General features: G+C 36.6%; 1 protein-coding gene, 1 long non-coding RNA gene and 1 pseudogene across 2 annotated transcripts; 2 read left to right on the top strand and 1 right to left on the bottom strand.

Moving 5' to 3' along the window:
- Window positions 1-11: 11 nt before the first annotated feature.
- Window positions 12-3,759, top strand: LOC145228708 (uncharacterized). The gene is made up of 6 exons (XR_013860218.1): window positions 12-565; window positions 1,537-1,702; window positions 2,158-2,259; window positions 2,489-2,678; window positions 2,738-2,859; window positions 3,351-3,759. It is a non-coding gene; the product is annotated as an uncharacterized LOC145228708 (long non-coding RNA).
- LOC145228588 (P-selectin-like) lies at window positions 2,956-17,436 on the bottom strand. The gene is made up of 15 exons (XM_080093703.1): window positions 17,254-17,436; window positions 16,381-16,557; window positions 15,928-16,146; window positions 15,649-15,837; window positions 14,776-14,952; window positions 14,323-14,541; window positions 14,044-14,232; window positions 13,385-13,561; window positions 12,116-12,334; window positions 11,837-12,025; window positions 7,858-7,946; window positions 7,695-7,791; window positions 7,536-7,632; window positions 4,036-4,167; window positions 2,956-3,479 (listed from the first exon to the last, which is right to left on the bottom strand). Exons 1-15 carry the CDS (start codon window positions 17,423-17,425, stop codon window positions 3,293-3,295), a joined length of 2,529 nt encoding a protein of 842 aa, XP_079949829.1. The 5' UTR covers window positions 17,426-17,436; the 3' UTR covers window positions 2,956-3,292.
- LOC145228620 (uncharacterized) lies at window positions 4,166-5,190 on the top strand (annotated as a pseudogene).
- Window positions 17,437-17,459: the final 23 nt, after the last annotated feature.

Raw genomic sequence — 17,459 nt, 5'->3', positions numbered from 1 at the left:
CAAAATTTAAACATTCTTGGATTGGGCTGAAATTTTGCAGTACTATTGATTGAGTCATTATGGTTTTTATATATTTTTTAGTTTGTGTGTTGAACGCAATTAGTTGCCCTACTAGCCCCCTAAAATGGGTCAGTTTTTTAAAACGTTAAATAGGACATACTTCAAAGAATATCTGGGGTGAATCTAATTTTATAGTTTGTATTGTACATAGTATTATTATTTAAGCCCAGTGCCGATCGCTGTGTTTTACCTTACAACACCCGACTTCCTCATGGTTATCTCTTGAAATGCATTATTTTCAACTTTGCATGTGTGGGGACCCATGAGTTTTTGCCTGCAGAAACAACTAAGGTTATAAAAGACAATGGCTAATATGGGACCCAATGCAAAATAAGCAAAGGAAATATATTTATGTTTTAAAATAGGTTATAGTGTATATGCAAGGGCAATATGTGCTAAGTCACCCTTCTAGTTATGTTTAGACTTTGACCGAAACTGAAACTAGCATTGGAGGGATGAAGGAAATACTAAAGGAGAAATATGGACTCGACTGATTCTGTTTTAGGTGAGCAATTTTTAACATATTTTCTTACTTGCTATATTGTGGGTTTGTTATTGGTTTATGGATGTGTCCGATGTACATATATACTGTTTCATTGCATAAGGATTATGGATTTCAAACTAGCATTCATTGAGAAAAACATTAATGGATAATTACTTATTTCTTCAGAAGAAAATTTAGAAGAAACAAAATATCCATGGACTGTTTTTTTGTTTTTCGTTGATGTAGGATTTTCTCATTTGTGTGTGATAGGTAATAAGGCAAGTAAGAGTAAAATGTTTTGAGAAATGACAGCTTCCATCAAAACTGAGATAAAGATATAGTGATCTGTGTTAGTAAATGTATTTGCAACACACAAACACATTCATGTCAGGTCTTAAGCATGTTGTTGCAAACCTGTGATAAAATATTGATTCTTATCCTGTATATGGTAGATATATAAATTCATGTGGTTGCTACATGCTTTAGTATTCTTGACAACAACTTATTTTATGATCAGCAACACATTGAAGCAGCACTTGGTATATAAAACATATTTCTTTGAAAACATATGGTGTAGGAAGTTTGTGTGCTTTTTGTTTTTTATTCACTTAATGCTTTTGTTTCTTATTTACCATAAGCCATTATTTTTTTCTGGACTTGAAAGAGACATAGACCCATGTATCTTAAATTACTTCTAAGTGTGCAAGATGCAATTTCCATGTAAAGTTTTCTATCAATCACGTTTGGCTAATTTTGGTAGAAATTGATTAAAATGGGATCTCGCATTGTCATGCACAACTACATTTCGTCATCAAGCTATAAATCATAAGATGACTCAGCAAAAACGAGTATTTAGTGACACAACTTCAAAATATCTTGCTGCATATAATTTGATACTTCCAGTAGTTTAATACCAGATATTTTATGGGAATTGCTTTCATAAATGTTTTTATTTAAGTTTGTTTTTATTAATGTTTTGTTTATTTGTGTAGATTTCCAAGATGGAGGAAGTGGTTGGTTCGCCGCCTGGAAGTCCTGCTGCACAACAAGTGACCCCAGCAGATAAACAGACAGACTCTGTAAGTTTGAAGACTCTGATTGCTTTGACAAATTGCACAGTTTTGTGGAGTGACGTTTTCCCAAATTGGCTTCGATCAGGTTGGTGTATAACCTGGTAAATCACTATCTGAGCAGGCTTAGTGGTTTGCCTGCTGAAACTCATTCATGTCGTTATCTTTCACACCTGGTGTACTGTGATTTGTACAATACTGCATTGTTGGTCTGCACAAATGCTTATGGCTGACCAAAGTAGAATATTATCGTATTAGCGAATAATCAAACTGGCGATCCCCTGTTATAAAGCTGACATGTGCAGCATATGAGGCAGGCAACGGTGCTTGTGATTCGACTTTCTGTTGGCACGGCTGATTAGAATGAAAACCCGCTTTGGTCATGCAACTGCAAATGCACTTGATTTATTCTTGTCATAAGTTTTAAGAACACGTCATGATTCTGACGTCATAATTGGTTGGTCTTAGTTAATCGTTTTTATAAATTGGTCAAAATGTTTCTCTTGTCATTTATTGTTATACATTTGTTTTTTATCTTTGCAGACGTCGAGTGACCTGAAGGAGATGAAATTCTGCCAGACGACGCAGTGAAATTGATTCGACATTTGTTAACGAAAGATTCCAGCGATTGAAAAGGCTCAAAAGGTAATTATGGGTCCCCTTCCCTGAAGGCAGAGTTTAGATAAAGTTAAGTTTACAATTTATTAGAATAATTATAAATTTCTTAAAACAAACAGTTACGGAAAATCAGCGTTAGTAACAAAATCGCGGAAGTTTATTATAGTTTAATAATTAGTTCAGCTTCAAGCAAGTTAAGTGGATTATAATATTACCAAACCACATCTACAAATGAAAGTAAATTCCTTCTCTCAAGTTTTAGAATTCCTCCCCGGTTGAAAACTACTCGCAAATACGTTTGTCACCTCACAAATTTATTCCTATTTTCCGAAGAAATCCGATGTTTTCCGATCTTCCATGGCGCGATTCAAAACTAGTTACCATGCCAACGATGTGAGAAGCAAATGATGCTTTGCATTTGTTTCCATGACAAAATAAGTGACAAAGTGGGTTTCAACTTTTGTAACCATGGCAACAACGTGACTCAACTTTTCTTTGTTACCAGGGCAACCGATGAAGGTGACTCGACAGTTTTTTAAAGTGGTTTACAAATGTCGAACACTAGGTGGCTAAACTTAGTTTCCATGGCAATTTCTAACTTTCCCAGAGCTACGTCATTTGTGTGCAGTAAGTTGAAATTTTAAAATAAAGTTCGTTAACTTCTGCCTATTCTGTCTTTGTATCCAAAAAAATCTCCAAATTAAATTTAACAAGTGCTGATTAAGCCGTGTATTGTATTCACAAAATCAAATCTGTTTTTAATGCAAACAATTTTACACGTGTTTTAATTGTTAGTAATAATACCACGGTTTTTCTGCAAGTATTATTACATTGAAATTAATTTGCATAAAAATGGGTGAAATCGCTTTTAGAAAAAAACTTTATTTATTTTTTGATAAATCCTAATCACTATCGGTTAGAAGATAGAATTATACGAACTTTTTCATAGCGAGCTTTTTAGGCAATTAATTCAACAGAGTAATTGTATTTACATAATTTACACTGATATGGAAAATTAATAAAAGTCCGTGTTTTCATCTTTGGAAGAGAAATGTTGATTTTATTCGCATTTAAACATCATCGTTGATTCTTTAATCGCTTCACCCCAACCTTTCCAGTGAAACCAGATCATGTTGCGTTTGTTACCTCCTCGTCCCCATTCAGCGTTGAGTTTAGAATCGAAACAATTCCAATACCACCATCCACCGTCAGCGCCCCAAATAAGTGCACAGTTGCCTCCACTCCACCTGTGTCACAATGTAAAATTCCAATAAAACTTAACCTCGGTACAAACTACACAAACACATAGTGGAATATTTATTCGTGTGTTTCAACCATCAGCGCCATCACTTTATCAGTTGTAACGTCACACAGGCTGTTTTAATGATTTTATGTCGTCACACACTAACTACTAAATCACTTGATTTTTGATTTTTTTAATAAACGGTTTTGAACACGATTATCAAACATACGAGTGAGTCGTTGTATGTGTTGTGAAGATTTTTTATTTACTCAGTTCAAAAATAGTAGTTCCAAAAAAGAAAAAACAATGTAAAAATTAATTTATTTTGCAATTTTTATTTAATAGAGGATTCTTTTCTTTATTACATCAAAATTTTTTAGGATTTTTATTTTGTATTTTTTGCTTGTTGTTTTTATATCATTTCTGTACAATTGATTTTGCACAATTGTTGTTGTCTTGCAATATGACGTCATAAAACAAATTTACAATAAAACTAAAATAATCTCGTTTATTTGACAATGCGTAAATATTTTTTTCCTTTGTACATAAGCTGTATTTACCCATCATTATCCCGATCTTTGGTGGTGAATTGGTATCCGTTGCTATGCCCCGCCAAACTGTCACCAGCCGTTCCACTGAAGCCAGAAACATGTAAACGATAATTCTCTGATTCGTCGTCGATTGCAAACGAACTGCGAAAACAAAACACATTGTTGGTGTTTTTTTGTGTTTATTATGGGTCACCTTCTCTGAAGGAAATACTTTTCGGTTTCCTTCAGTTTTTTGTTTCTGCCTAAAGCGGATGTTTTTCCATGTTTTGTGTAAAAAGGAGGTTTAAACCAGGGAGTCGAACCGGAACTGAACCCGAACCTGCGAACCGGTTTGAGCGGTTAAATTCATTAAACATGAACCGAACCGTAATATATGATTTCCGGTAAAAATGCAGCCTCTATTACTTTTTGTAATCGCCACCACAATTTTATTCATTTCAAACAATGTACCAAAGCAGGGGTGGGCAAACTACGGCCCGACAATGGCGTTCATGCGGCCCGTCAAATGTTTGTCAATTTAAAAGAGAAAGCAAACGCTAAATGGTATTATGAACACAGGCGTAGAGTTTTCAAAAATACCAGAGTGGGACTCGCCCATACCTATACCATGTTTAGTATCTGTACCCGTACCATTAAATACTTCTTACATTCCTATAGGTTCTGCCAATGTATTTTACAAATAGTCACTCCACACCATTTCTTCGTTCTGTTTCAAAAATAAATGTGCGTATACTGAATAGACGATTTGCGGAAACAGCAATTTTAACGATGATTTAGTTTTGAGTAATTTGTTACAGCGGAGAATAAAAGCAAAAGCGATTTACGTATTCAAATAAAGCCTACTTTGCACTGTTGACACCAAAACTTTGGTCACTTTGGATCAAATTTAGGCCGTGGCAGTACTTCGCAAACGGACGTTACCCGCATAACACCTATAGATGGATACAAAAGGAACTTTTATTGTTTACTATTGGCGCAGGAAACTTAAAAAAACTTCGTGTAGCCTACGTTGCAATAAATGCCTGTTCATTTTATAACAATTGCAATTAATGCGTTTCAACCAATATCTGTACGACCAATGAAGTTGCAACAAACGTATTTGTATTTAGCTGGAAACATGCTATGTTTATATTTTGGGTTAATATGCTATGCGGTCTCATGAAATTGAGAACTTTTGAATGCGACCCTTGTACTGAAAAGTTTGCCCACCCCTGTACTAAGGAATACGCAAGATAGGCGCTACAGGGCGTTTCAAAAATGACGAATTATGGGTGGAACTAAGTTAATGAAAACGGAATTTAAACCGGTTTACAAACCGCAAACCGAACTCCAAAAAAAGTGAACCCGTATAACAAGCGGTTCGACTGCCGGGTTTAAACCAATTTAAATTTTCACATGTTATAAATATGTATCTTAAGTTGTGAATTGTAAAACTTGTAATAGGCTAAAAAAATGTAACAAAGTAGATACGATGCTTATTGTTTGTTTCAAAATTTCAGGCAAGGCCCTGGAGAGCAATAACATGTCCTGGAACAACACATTTTGTGGGCCCTACTCGCACACTAGTCAGATCTAGATTGGACTGTATTTGTATTAAAAGAGAGAATCAAAATGCTGTACTGGAAAACTACACCAACACTTTGCGTCTTTATAGAAACACTACAAGTTTACACGTAACTGTTCAGTTTAGTTTTTATATTAATGACCCCTTTAAACTGTTATGGGCCCGGGCGCCGAGCACCGGCTACACCCGCATCTCGTAGGGCCTGATTTCAGACCAATCGGTTCAGTGATTCCTTTCACAAAGCCTGATTGTTTTTTTTTTACTTGCAAAATAGAAAACAATTTCGGGTTGTGAAACAAAAGAATAGTTGGAATATGTTTGCTCGAGGTCCTTAGAGTGGAAAAACTCAAATGTAATTTTCCTTGCAAATTAAAATTCCTTTTAAAATACATTCGTTTTGGAAACAAACATTTCAGGGCCGTGTAATTATTGAACAGACAAATAACGGGATAATCATTAATAAATTAAAACTTAGGCTAATTTCAAAGATTCGTTCTGCAAAGGAAAGGTTTTAAATTTGTGACTAAAACTTAATTTAATTTCCCTACTTGGTTTTCACTTTTTTAATTTTTTTACACCTTTACATGACGGTTTACTTAACATGTTTTGTACAAAGACTTGTTTGCGAAATAACAATGATTTCGAATGTGAAATGATTTCACAAAGGATGTAGATAATGGAATTTTGTCCTTTAAAGAGCTCTTCTGGCAAATGTGATTTTATTCCGACGTTTTGACGTCCTTTACAGGTCGTCTTCATCAGGGTAAATAACACTGAATGCGACTAGTACAGTGCACGATGAACAAAGGAAAAAAAACTGATGAAGACGAGCTGTATAGGACGTCGAAACGTCGGAATAAAAATACATTTGCCAGAAGAGCTCTTTAAACTTGGTACTATGTCTGGCAGCAATAGCTTATATATTGAATTTTGTCCTTGTTGCAAAAAAACTTTATCGGGCGAACTGACCAGAAGGTTTGTGCAAGTTTTGTGGACCAAAGATATAAAAACGATAATGCTTGAAAATAATGACGCGATATTAGTTGTTGCTTAGTTTGAAAGATTGCGTGGCAATCATTAACCAGAAAATACACTAAATAAATAAGCTGTTGCTGCCAGGCATAGTATCAAGTCTATAGAGCTCTTCTGGCAAAAGTATTTTTATTCCGACGTTTCGACGTCCTATACAGGTCGTCTTCATCAGGGTAAATAACACTGAATGCGACTAGAACAGTGCAGAAAATACACGTTTTACGTCTAAAATTTGTTTTTGTAAAACCGAATATTTGTCAATAAATTCGCACACCGCATATTCGGTATATCTCTACCTTTTAGCAGTAATATGGTAAACTGATAATAAGCGGCTCCAAACAAATCATGAAAAGCTTTGACATCATTTTTGATGCATTACTTATGCGAGTAGCCTACATATTTTAGATAAAGACGAAACTGTGAAACAGACAGGGCGTGAATTGTGCTCAATAATTCACTAGCTGGTAGCGCCTCCTTGCGACAAAAAAACTCAATGTTTTTATTTCACTAATCTTGCAATAACTTTCATTGCTTAAAATTGGCTGTTTTGTGAAGACCGGTCCGCGATAAAATTTTAGTATCAAAGCCGGTCCACAGCGCAAAAAAGGTTGCCGATATTTGGTCTGGCACACATATTTCCACTGACAGTGGGTTAAAATGGTAAAATGGATTTTTACTTTTCAAACAAGGTATTTTTCAACATAACATTTTTACTTCAATATAGATAAATTAGATATTCGTTTTTTTTAGTTCGAAGCCGATCAGTTTTTTATGTCTGTATGTGGGTCAGGCGCGCCACACAATTCGGCCGAGTTCCTGCCAAATTTGATCTTCGGTTGCCACAATACCCTATCACATGACCAAGTGGTAGCGCCACCTTATGGGCATATTATTTTTGTAGTAGAAATCATACCTGTACTGCGCGTAAGCCGTTGCGGCATCAAAACCTGTCATCTTTACTTTCAGTTTGCAGTTCTGTCCACTTGTCAATTCGTATATTTTATCCAAACCTGGGTTGTTTAAAGTTGTGGTCAAATTCAATTTACGCGTTTAAACAAAATTATTTGTTCACCGAGCCAGAATTCTCCTTCCATGTTTCCGAATCCATCTTTATATTCCTGCCAGTTTAGGTTAAAATTCACACTTCCGTTAAATCGTCGTTGGAAAACCTGTCATGCAGGAAATATGCGAGTGTTGTAATTCCCCGTTGTTATTCTACATATTGTTCGATTTACCGTCCAGCCGTCATCACAGACCCCTTTCTTGTTGTTACGCAATCGCTGGTAACCGTTCACTGATGACGTAGAGCAGGTGTCAGGGAGCACTGTAAATGGTGGTCGTGAAAACTAACACCAAAATTGGTGGTTTTGCGTAAAAAACTCGTGCTTAAAATTACATCACCACAGCGCAGTTTTGTCAATGAGTTTATTGAAAGTAAACTAAAAAACGTATTGTGTTTGAAATCGCCACTTAGTAATATGTGGTCTGCACAAATAAATTTTGTCCGCCTTCAAATTGTTGTACCTTATATGCATTAGTAATTTTTACTTGATGCAGGAGTTAAATTATTTATGCATCAGTGTTTTGTTAAGTGGCAGTTTGCCAAGCTGTTGCAGCTTAGACCTTGACCTAGTGTTAGTGTTCAGTTGTTGATTTGTTTGGCTGATGTTCAGTTTGACTTTCATATTGAATTTTTTTGGGAATATCTGTAAGAGTTTCTGTAATCCAAAACGAATACCGTTTAACGCTGTGATTGTGAATTTGATTTGAAGAAAAAACGGAACGTTTTTTCTGCAAAAACGTGTAGCACATCCAATGACCTGACAGGCAATTAATTTCTGTCTTTTGCGGACAACATATTCTGTTTATTAACTGACTTACTAACACATGAGTCGGTACTTGGGTTGGCATCCCATCGTTTGGTTGTAAGACAGGTATATGTGACCGAAGTTTGATATCTTGTGTTGTTAAACTTGTAACCATCTCGGCATGTGTAACTGACTCTAGTCCCCGGGAGGTGATGTCCTTGACTTTCACGAGAATACGTGATCCTAACCACGCCATTGTCAATCCAGCGCGGAAAATCTGGACACTTCAGGTCTGCAAAGACGGTTTAAGTAATTTGTTTGTGAATGTGTGTGTCTATTCGAAAGAGTCATATCAAGAGAATTAAGTGTGTTTTGTTTAGCCACTTTTCAAGGGTCAGTTACACACATTTCAACACTCAAAATTAAATGTCGTTTGTTTGCCTAAAATATATGAGTTGTCGGAAAACAAGAACATATTTGGATTAAGTTTCTTCTTAAAAAGCCAGCCCACATTGATGTTCATTAAGCTGTTAACAAATTTTAACATACCTGTACACCTCGGTATTTCTCCAACCCAATCACCACTTTGAGAGCAGCTTCGGGAATTCGTCCCATTTAGTCTGAAGCCCTCATTGCACTCGATAGAAACCGTTGAACCAGTAGCATAGGAATTTTGCTGTGGAATCAGACGACCTTCGGCCACTCTAAAACTCATGCACTGTATCACTACAAAAGCGTTTGTTTTTAAATAAAACACGGAATAATCCTAACGTTTTTGTAATTCTGCAAATACATCGCCACAGCGCAGTTTTGTCAAAGAGTTTATTGAAAGTAAACTAATAAACGTATTGTGTTTGAAATCGCCACTTAGTAAAATGTGGTCTGCAGAAATAAATTTTATCCGCCCTTTGACTTGTTGTGCCTTATATGCATTAGTAATTTTTATTTGATGCAGGAGTTAAATTATTTATGCATCAGTGATTTGTTAAGTGGCAGTTTGCCAAGCTGTTGCAGCTTAGACCTTGACCTAGTGTTAGTGTTCAGTTGTTGATTTGTTTGGCTGATGTTCAGTTTGACTTTCATATTGAATTTTTTGGGGAATATCTGTAAGAGTTTCTGTAATCCAAAACGAATACCGTTTAACGCTGTGATTGTGAATTTGATTTGAAGAAAAAACGGAACGTTTTTCTGCAAAAAACGTGGAACACGTCAAATGACCTGACAGACAATTAATTTTTGTGTTTTGCGGACAACATATTCTGTTTATTAACTGACTTACTAACACATGAGACGGTACTTGGGTTGGCATTCCATTGTTTGGTTGTAAGACAAGTATATGTGACCGAAGTTTGATATCTTGTGTTGTTAATCTTGTAACCATCTTGGCATGTGTAACTGACTCTAGTCCCAGGGAGGTGATGTCCATAACTTTCACGAGGAAACGTGATCCTAACCTCGCCATTGTCAATCCAGCGCGGAAAATCTGGACACTTCAGGTCTGCAAAGACGGTTTAAGTAATTTGTTTGTAAATGTGTGTGTCTATTCGAAAGAATCATATAAAGTAGGCTTGTCAAACTCGCGGCCCGCGGACCTCATGCGGCCCACAAAGCCCTCCAATGCGGCCCACGAACAGTCAACAACAATTGTAGTGTATTTTGTCAGATTTTTACCTAATTATACTAATTTATTCTTACTTTTCAAGTTGAAAGCTATTGTTCAAACATACGTTTACCGTAATTTAATTTATAGATACAAATTCATATGTTATGAATAGAAACGATAGTAATTAAACCGTTCTTTAAAGTTTTAGTCAAGGGTGTACAACGCGCGGCCGTACGGTCAAATTAAAATATATGTACTGGAAGGCGTGATGAAATTAAAACTCCTTTGCCAAAACTTTTGCTTTTCAAACAGCCCAAAACACATTTTGTGTTACTGAAAAAAGTATTGCCAGCCTAGTAGCCATCTGCGACATACTTTTGTAAGCCTACTGTGTGCAAACAATGCAAAAAGACAGGTACGAAAAGCGTCACTATGACGTAATAATAGAGTTAAAACTGTTGGACCTCACATTGTGGAGCTTAATCTGTACATTAAGATGGAAATTAATCTGGGCTTTTGGGGCGTTAATAGATGGTATATATGTGATATAAACCTATTTCTTGTAATGTTTAAACAAAAACCAGCAGATAATTGGCGGCCGTTGGTGAAATAAGGATCTGCAATGCGGTCGTCGTAGCGAAAAGGTTGTTTAAGTGTATAAAACTACATTAAAAATCACATGCGTCCTTCGGCATGATTCCCAAATTGCAATGTGGCCCACGAACCTCACGAGTTTGATACCCCTGATATAAAGAGAATTAAGTGTGTTTTGTTAAGTCACTTTACAAGGATCAGTTACACACATTTCAACACTCGATATTAAATGTCGTTTGTTTACTTAAAATATATGAGTTGTCGGAATACAAGAACATAATCGGATTAAGTTTCTTCTTAAAAACCCAGCCCACATTGATGTCCATTAATCTGTTAACAAATTCTAACATACCTGTACACTTCGGTATTTCTCCAACCCAATCACCACTCTGAGAGCAGCTTCGGGTATTCACCCCATTTAGTCTGAAGCCCTCATTGCACTCGATAGAAACCGTTGAACCAGTAGCATAGGAATTTTGTTGTGGAATCAGACGACCTTCGGCCACTTTGAAACTCGTGCACCGCATCACTACAAAAGCGTTTTAAACAAAACACGGAATAATCTTAACATTTTTGTAATTCTGCAAATACATCGCCACAGCGCAGTTTTGTCAAAGAGTTTATTGAAAGTAAACTAAAAAACGTATTGTGTTTAAAATCGCCACTTAGAAAAATGTGGTCTGCAGAAATAAATTTTGTCTGCCTTTAAATTGTTGTGCCTTATATGCATTAGTCATTTTTATTTGATGCAGGAGTTAAACTATTTATGCATCAGTGTTTTGTTATGTGGCAGTTTTCCAAGCTGTTGTTGCTTAGACCTTGACGTAGTGTAAGTGTTCAGTAGTTGATTTGTTTGGCTGATGTTCAGTTTAACTTTCAATTGACTTGTTTGCTGTTTATGTTTATGTTTATTAATTATGTATTTTTTATATTTGAATACGAATAGACCGAATTTGTGTTGTGAATTTCTGTAAGAGTTTTTGTAATCCAAAACGAATACCGTTTAACGCTGTCATTGTGAATTTGAATTGAAGAAAAAACAGGACGCTCTATTATTACGATACAGAAAATACATCGATTACATTTCGACATGCCAAGTAAATATATAAAACTAAAAAAATCTCAGAGCAACAATAATTTTGTGTCCATCTCAACTAACCACCGATCACACAGGATAAGTCGAAAATTAACATGATTACAACATATTACCTTGACAACTGGGTTGGGTTCTAGACCAACTTTCGGAATCCTGACAACGAAGCGGTAATGCGTTGGTCAACCTGTAGCCAGATGAACATGTGAACGAAACAACTGTGTCCACTGGGTGGCGCAACCCCTCTTGAAATACAGGATTCATTTGTCCGTTAAAGATTCTTCTCAATGGTGGGCAAGTTTTTTCTGCAAAAACGTGAAACACATCAAATGACCTGACAGGCAATTAATTTTTGTGTTTTGCGGACAACGTATTCTGTTTATTAACTGACTTACTAACACATGAGACGGTACTTGGGTTTCCATTCCATCGTTTGGTTGTAAGACAGGTATATGTGACCGAAGTTTGATAACTTGTGTTGTTAATCTTGTAACCATCTCGGCATGTGTAACTGACTCTAGTCCCAGGGTGGTGATGTCCATAACTTTCACGAGGAAACGTGATCCTAACCTCGCCATTGTCAATCCAGCGCGGAAAATCTGGACACTTCAGGTCTGCAAAGACGGTTTAAGTAATTTGTTTGTAAATGTGTGTGTCTATTCGAAAGAATCATATAAGGCAGGCCTGTCAAACTTGCGGCCCGCGGACCGCATGTGGCCCACACAGCCCTCCAATGCGGCCCACGAACAGTCAACAACAATTGTAGTGTATTTTGTCAGATTTTTACCTAATTATACTAATTTATTCTTACTTTTCAAGTTGAAAGCTATTGTTCAAACATACGTTTACCTTAATTTAATTTATAGATACAAATTCATATGTTATGAATAGAAACGATAGTAATTAAACCGTTCTTTAAAGTTTTAGTCAAGGGTGTACAACCCGCGGCCGTACGGTCAAATTAAAATATATGTACTGGAAGGCGTGATGAAATTAAAACTCCTTTGCCAAAACTTTTGATATTCAAACTGCCCAAAACAGATTTTGTGTTACTGAAAAGAGTATTACCAGCCTAGTAGCCATCTGCGACATACTTTTGTAAGCCTACTGTGTGCAAACAATGCAAAAAGACAGGTACGAAAAGCGTCACTATGACGTAATAATAGAGTTAAAACTGTTGGACCTCACATTGTGGAGCTTAATCTGTAAATTAAGATGGAAATTAATCTGGGCTTTTGGGACGTTAATAGATGGTAATTATATGATATAAACCGTTTTCTTGTAATGTTTAAACAAAAACCAGCTGATAATTGGTGGCCGTTGGTGAAATAAGGATCTGCAATGCGGTCGTCGTAGCGAAAAGGTTGTTTAAGTGTATAAAACTACATTAAAAATTACATGCGTCTCTCGGCATGATTCCCAAATTACAATGTGCCCGCGAACCCCACGAGTTTGATACCCCTGATATAAAGAGAATTAAGTGTGTTTTGTTTAGCCACTTTACAAGGATCACTTACACACATTTCAACACTCGATATTAAATGTCGTTTGTTTGCTTAAAATATATGAGTTGTCGGAAAACAAGAACATAATCGGATTAAGTTTCTTCTTAAAAAACCAGCCCACATTGATGTCCATTAATCTGTTAACAAATTCTAACATACCTGTACACCTCGGTATTTCTCCAACCCAATCACCACTCTGAGAGCAACTTCGGGAATTCACCCCATTTAGTCTGAAGCCCTCATTGCACTCGATAGAAACCGTTGAACCAGTAGCATAGGAATTTTGTTGTGGAATCAGACGACCTTCGGCCACTTTGAAACTCCTGCACCGCATCACTGCAAAAGCGTTTTGTTTTTCAAAAATTAAACACGGAATAATCTTAATGTTTTTGTAATTCGGCAAATATATCACCACAGCGGAGTTTTGTCAAAGAGTTTATTGAAAGTTAACTAAAAAACATATTGTGTTTGAAATCGCCACTTAGTAAAATGTGTTCGCAGAAATAAATTTTGTCCTCCTTGACTTGTTGTACCTTTTATGCATTAGTAATTTTTATTTGATGCAGGAGTTGTGAATATCTGTAAGAGTTTCTGTAATCCAAAACCAATACCGTTTAACGCTGTCATTGTAAAAAATTTTTGAAGAAAAACCGGAACACTCTATTATTATGTTACAGATAATAAATCGATTACTTTTCGACATGCCAAGTAAGTATATACAACTAAAAAAATCTCAGGGCAACAACAATTTTGTGCCCATCTGAACTGATCACAGATCACACAAGATAATTCGAGACTGAACATGATCAACATATTACCTCGACACTTTGGTTGGGTTCTAGACCAACTTTCGGAATCCCGACAACGCAGTGGTCTTGTTTTCGTCAACCTGTAGCCAGATGAACATGTAAACGAAACAACTGTGCCCACTGGGTGGCGCAACCCCTTTTGAAATACAGGATTCATTTGTCCGTTGATGATTCTTCTCAATGGTGGACAAGTTTTTTCTGCAAAAACGCGGAAGACATCAAATAACCTGACAGGCAATTAAATTCCGTCTTTTGAGGACAACATATTCTGTTTATTAACTGACTTACTAACACATGAGACGGTACTTGGGTTGGTATCCCATCGTTTGGTTGTAAGACAGGTATATATGACCGAAGTTTGATAACTTGTGCTGTTAATCTTGTAACCATCTCGGCATGTGTAACTGACTCTAGCCCCAGGGAGGTGATGTCCTTGACTTTCACGAGGAAACGTGATCATAACCTCGCCATTGTCAATCCAGCGCGGAAAATCTGGACACTTCGGGTCTGCAAAGACGGTTTAAGTAATTTGTTTGTGAATGTGTGTGTCTATTCGAGTCATATGAAGAGAATTAAGTGTGTTTTGTTTAACCACTTTACAAGGGTCAGTTACACACATTTCAACACTTAAAATTAAATGTCGTTTGTTTCCTTAAAATAAGAACATAATCGGATTAAGTTTCTTCTTAAAAACCCAGCCCACATTGATGTTCATTATTCTGTTAACAAATTCTAACATACCTGTACATATCGGTATTTTTCCAACCCAATCACCACTCTGAGAGCAGCTTCGGGAATTCGTCCCATTTAGTCTGAAGCCCTCATTGCACTCGATAGAAACCGTTGAACCAGTAGCGTAGGAATTTTGTTGTGGAATCAGACGACCTTCGGCCACTCTGAAACTCCTGCACCGTATCACTGCAAAAGCGTTTGTTTTTAAATAAAACACGGAATAATCCTAACGTTTCTGCAATTCTGCAAATACATCGCCACAGCACAGTTTTGTCAAAGAGTTTATTGAAAGTAAACTAAAAAACGTATTGTGTTTGAAATCGCCACTTAGTAAAATGTGGTCAGCAAAAGTATATTTTGTCCGCCCTTGACATGTTGTACCTTATATGCATTAGTAAATTTTATTTGATGCAGGAGTTAAATTATTTATGCATCAGTGTTTTGTTATGTGGCAGTTTGCCAAGCTGTTGCAGCTTAGACCTTGACCTAGTGTTAGTGTTCAGTAGTTGATTTGTTTGGCTGATGTTCAGTGTAACTTTCAATTGACTTGTTTGCTGTATATGTTTATGCTTATGTTTATTAATTATGTACTTTTTATATTTGAATACGAATAGACTGAATTTGTGTGGTGAATATCTGCAAGGGTATTTGTAATCGAAAACGAATACCGTTTAACGCTGTCATTGTGAATTTGATTTGAAGAAAAACCGGAACGCTCCATTATTACGTCACAGACAATAAATCGATTACTTTTCGACATGCCAAGTAAGTAGGCTATATGCAACTAGAAAAATCTCAGGGCAACAATAATTTTGTGTCCATCTGAACTGATCACAGATCACACAGGATAATTCGAGACTTAACATCATTACAACATATTACCTCGACACTTTGGTTGGGTTCTAGACCAACTTTCGGAATCCCGACAACGAAGTGGTCTTGTTTTCGTCAACCTGTAGCCAGATGAACATGTGAACGTAACAGATGTGCCCACTGGGTGGCGCAACCCCTCTTGAAATACAGGATTCATTTGTCCGTTGATGATTCTTCTCAATGGTGGGCAAGTTTTTTCTGCAAAAACGCGGAAGACATCAAATGACCTGACAGGCAATTAATTTTTGTGTTTTGCGGACAACATATTCTGTTTATTAACTGACTTACTAACACATGAGACGGTACTTGGGTTGGCATTCCATCGTTTGGTTGTAAGACAGGTATATGTGACCGAAGTTTGATAACTTGTGCTGTTAATCTTGTAACCATCTCGGCATGTGTAACTGACTCTAGTCCCAGGGAGGCGATGTCCTTGACTTTCACGAGAATACGTAATCCTAACCTCGCCATTGTCAATCCAGCGCGGAAAATCTGAACACTTCGGGTCTGCAAAGACGGTTTAAGTAATTTGTTTGTGAAAGTGTGTGTCTATTCGAGTCATATGAAGAGAATTAAGTGTGTTTTGTTTAACCACTTTACAAGGGTCAGTTACACACATTTCAACACTTAAAATTAAATGTCGTTTGTTTCCTTAAAATAAGAACATAATCGGATTAAGTTTCTTCTTAAAAACCCAGCCCACATTGATGTTCATTATTCTGTTAACAAATTCTAACGTACCTGTACATATCGGTATTTTTCCAACCCAATCACCACTCTGAGAGCAGCTTCGGGAATTCATCCCATTTACTGTGAAGCCCTCATTGCACTCGATAGAAACCGTTGAACCAGTAGCGTAGGAATTTTGTTGTGGAATCAGACGACCTTCGGCCACTCTGAAACTCCTGCACCGTATCACTGCAAAAGCGTTTGTTTTTAAATAAAACACGGAATAATCCTAACGTTTCTGCAATTCTGCAAATACATCGCCACAGCACAGTTTTGTCAAAGAGTTTATTGAAAGTAAACTAAAAAACGTATTGTGTTTGAAATCGCCACTTAGTAAAATGTGGTCAGCAAAAGTATATTTTGTCCGCCCTTGACATGTTGTACCTTATATGCATTAGTGAATTTTATTTGATGCAGGAGTTAAATTATTTATGCATCAGTGTTTTGTTATGTGGCAGTTTGCCAAGCTGTTGCAGCTTAGACCTTGACCTAGTGTTAGTGTTCAGTAGTTGATTTGTTTGGCTGATGTTCAGTGTAACTTTCAATTGACTTGTTTGCTGTATATGTTTATGCTTATGTTTATTAATTATGTACTTTTTATATTTGAATACGAATAAACTGAATTTGTGTGGTGAATATCTGCAAGGGTATTTGTAATCGAAAACGAATACCGTTTAACGCTGTCATTGTGAATTTGATTTGAAGAAAAACCGGAACGCTCCATTATTACGTCAGAGATAATAAATCGATTACTTTTCGACATGCCAAGTAAGTAGGCTATATGCAACTAGAAAAATCTCAGGGCAACAATAATTTTGTGTCCATCTGAACTGATCACAGATCACACAGGATAATTCGAGACTTAACATCATTACAACATATTACCTCGACACTTTGGTTGGGTTCTAGACCAACTTTCGGAATCCCGACAACGAAGTGGTCTTGTTTTCGTCAACCTGTAGCCAGATGAACATGTAAACGAAACAGATGTGCCCACTGGGTGGCGCAACCTCTCTTGAAATACAGGATTCATTTGTCCGTTGATGATTCTTCTCATCGGTGGACAAGTTTTTTCTGCAAAAACGTGTAGC

This window comes from Phallusia mammillata, chromosome 5 (assembly GCF_965637545.1).
Source record: "Phallusia mammillata chromosome 5, kaPhaMamm4.hap1.1, whole genome shotgun sequence".
In the NCBI taxonomy this organism is placed as follows: Eukaryota; Metazoa; Chordata; class Ascidiacea; order Phlebobranchia; family Ascidiidae; genus Phallusia; species Phallusia mammillata.
The sequence above is the reverse complement of the archived record's forward strand: the minus strand, read 5'-3'. Positions and strand labels throughout refer to the sequence as shown.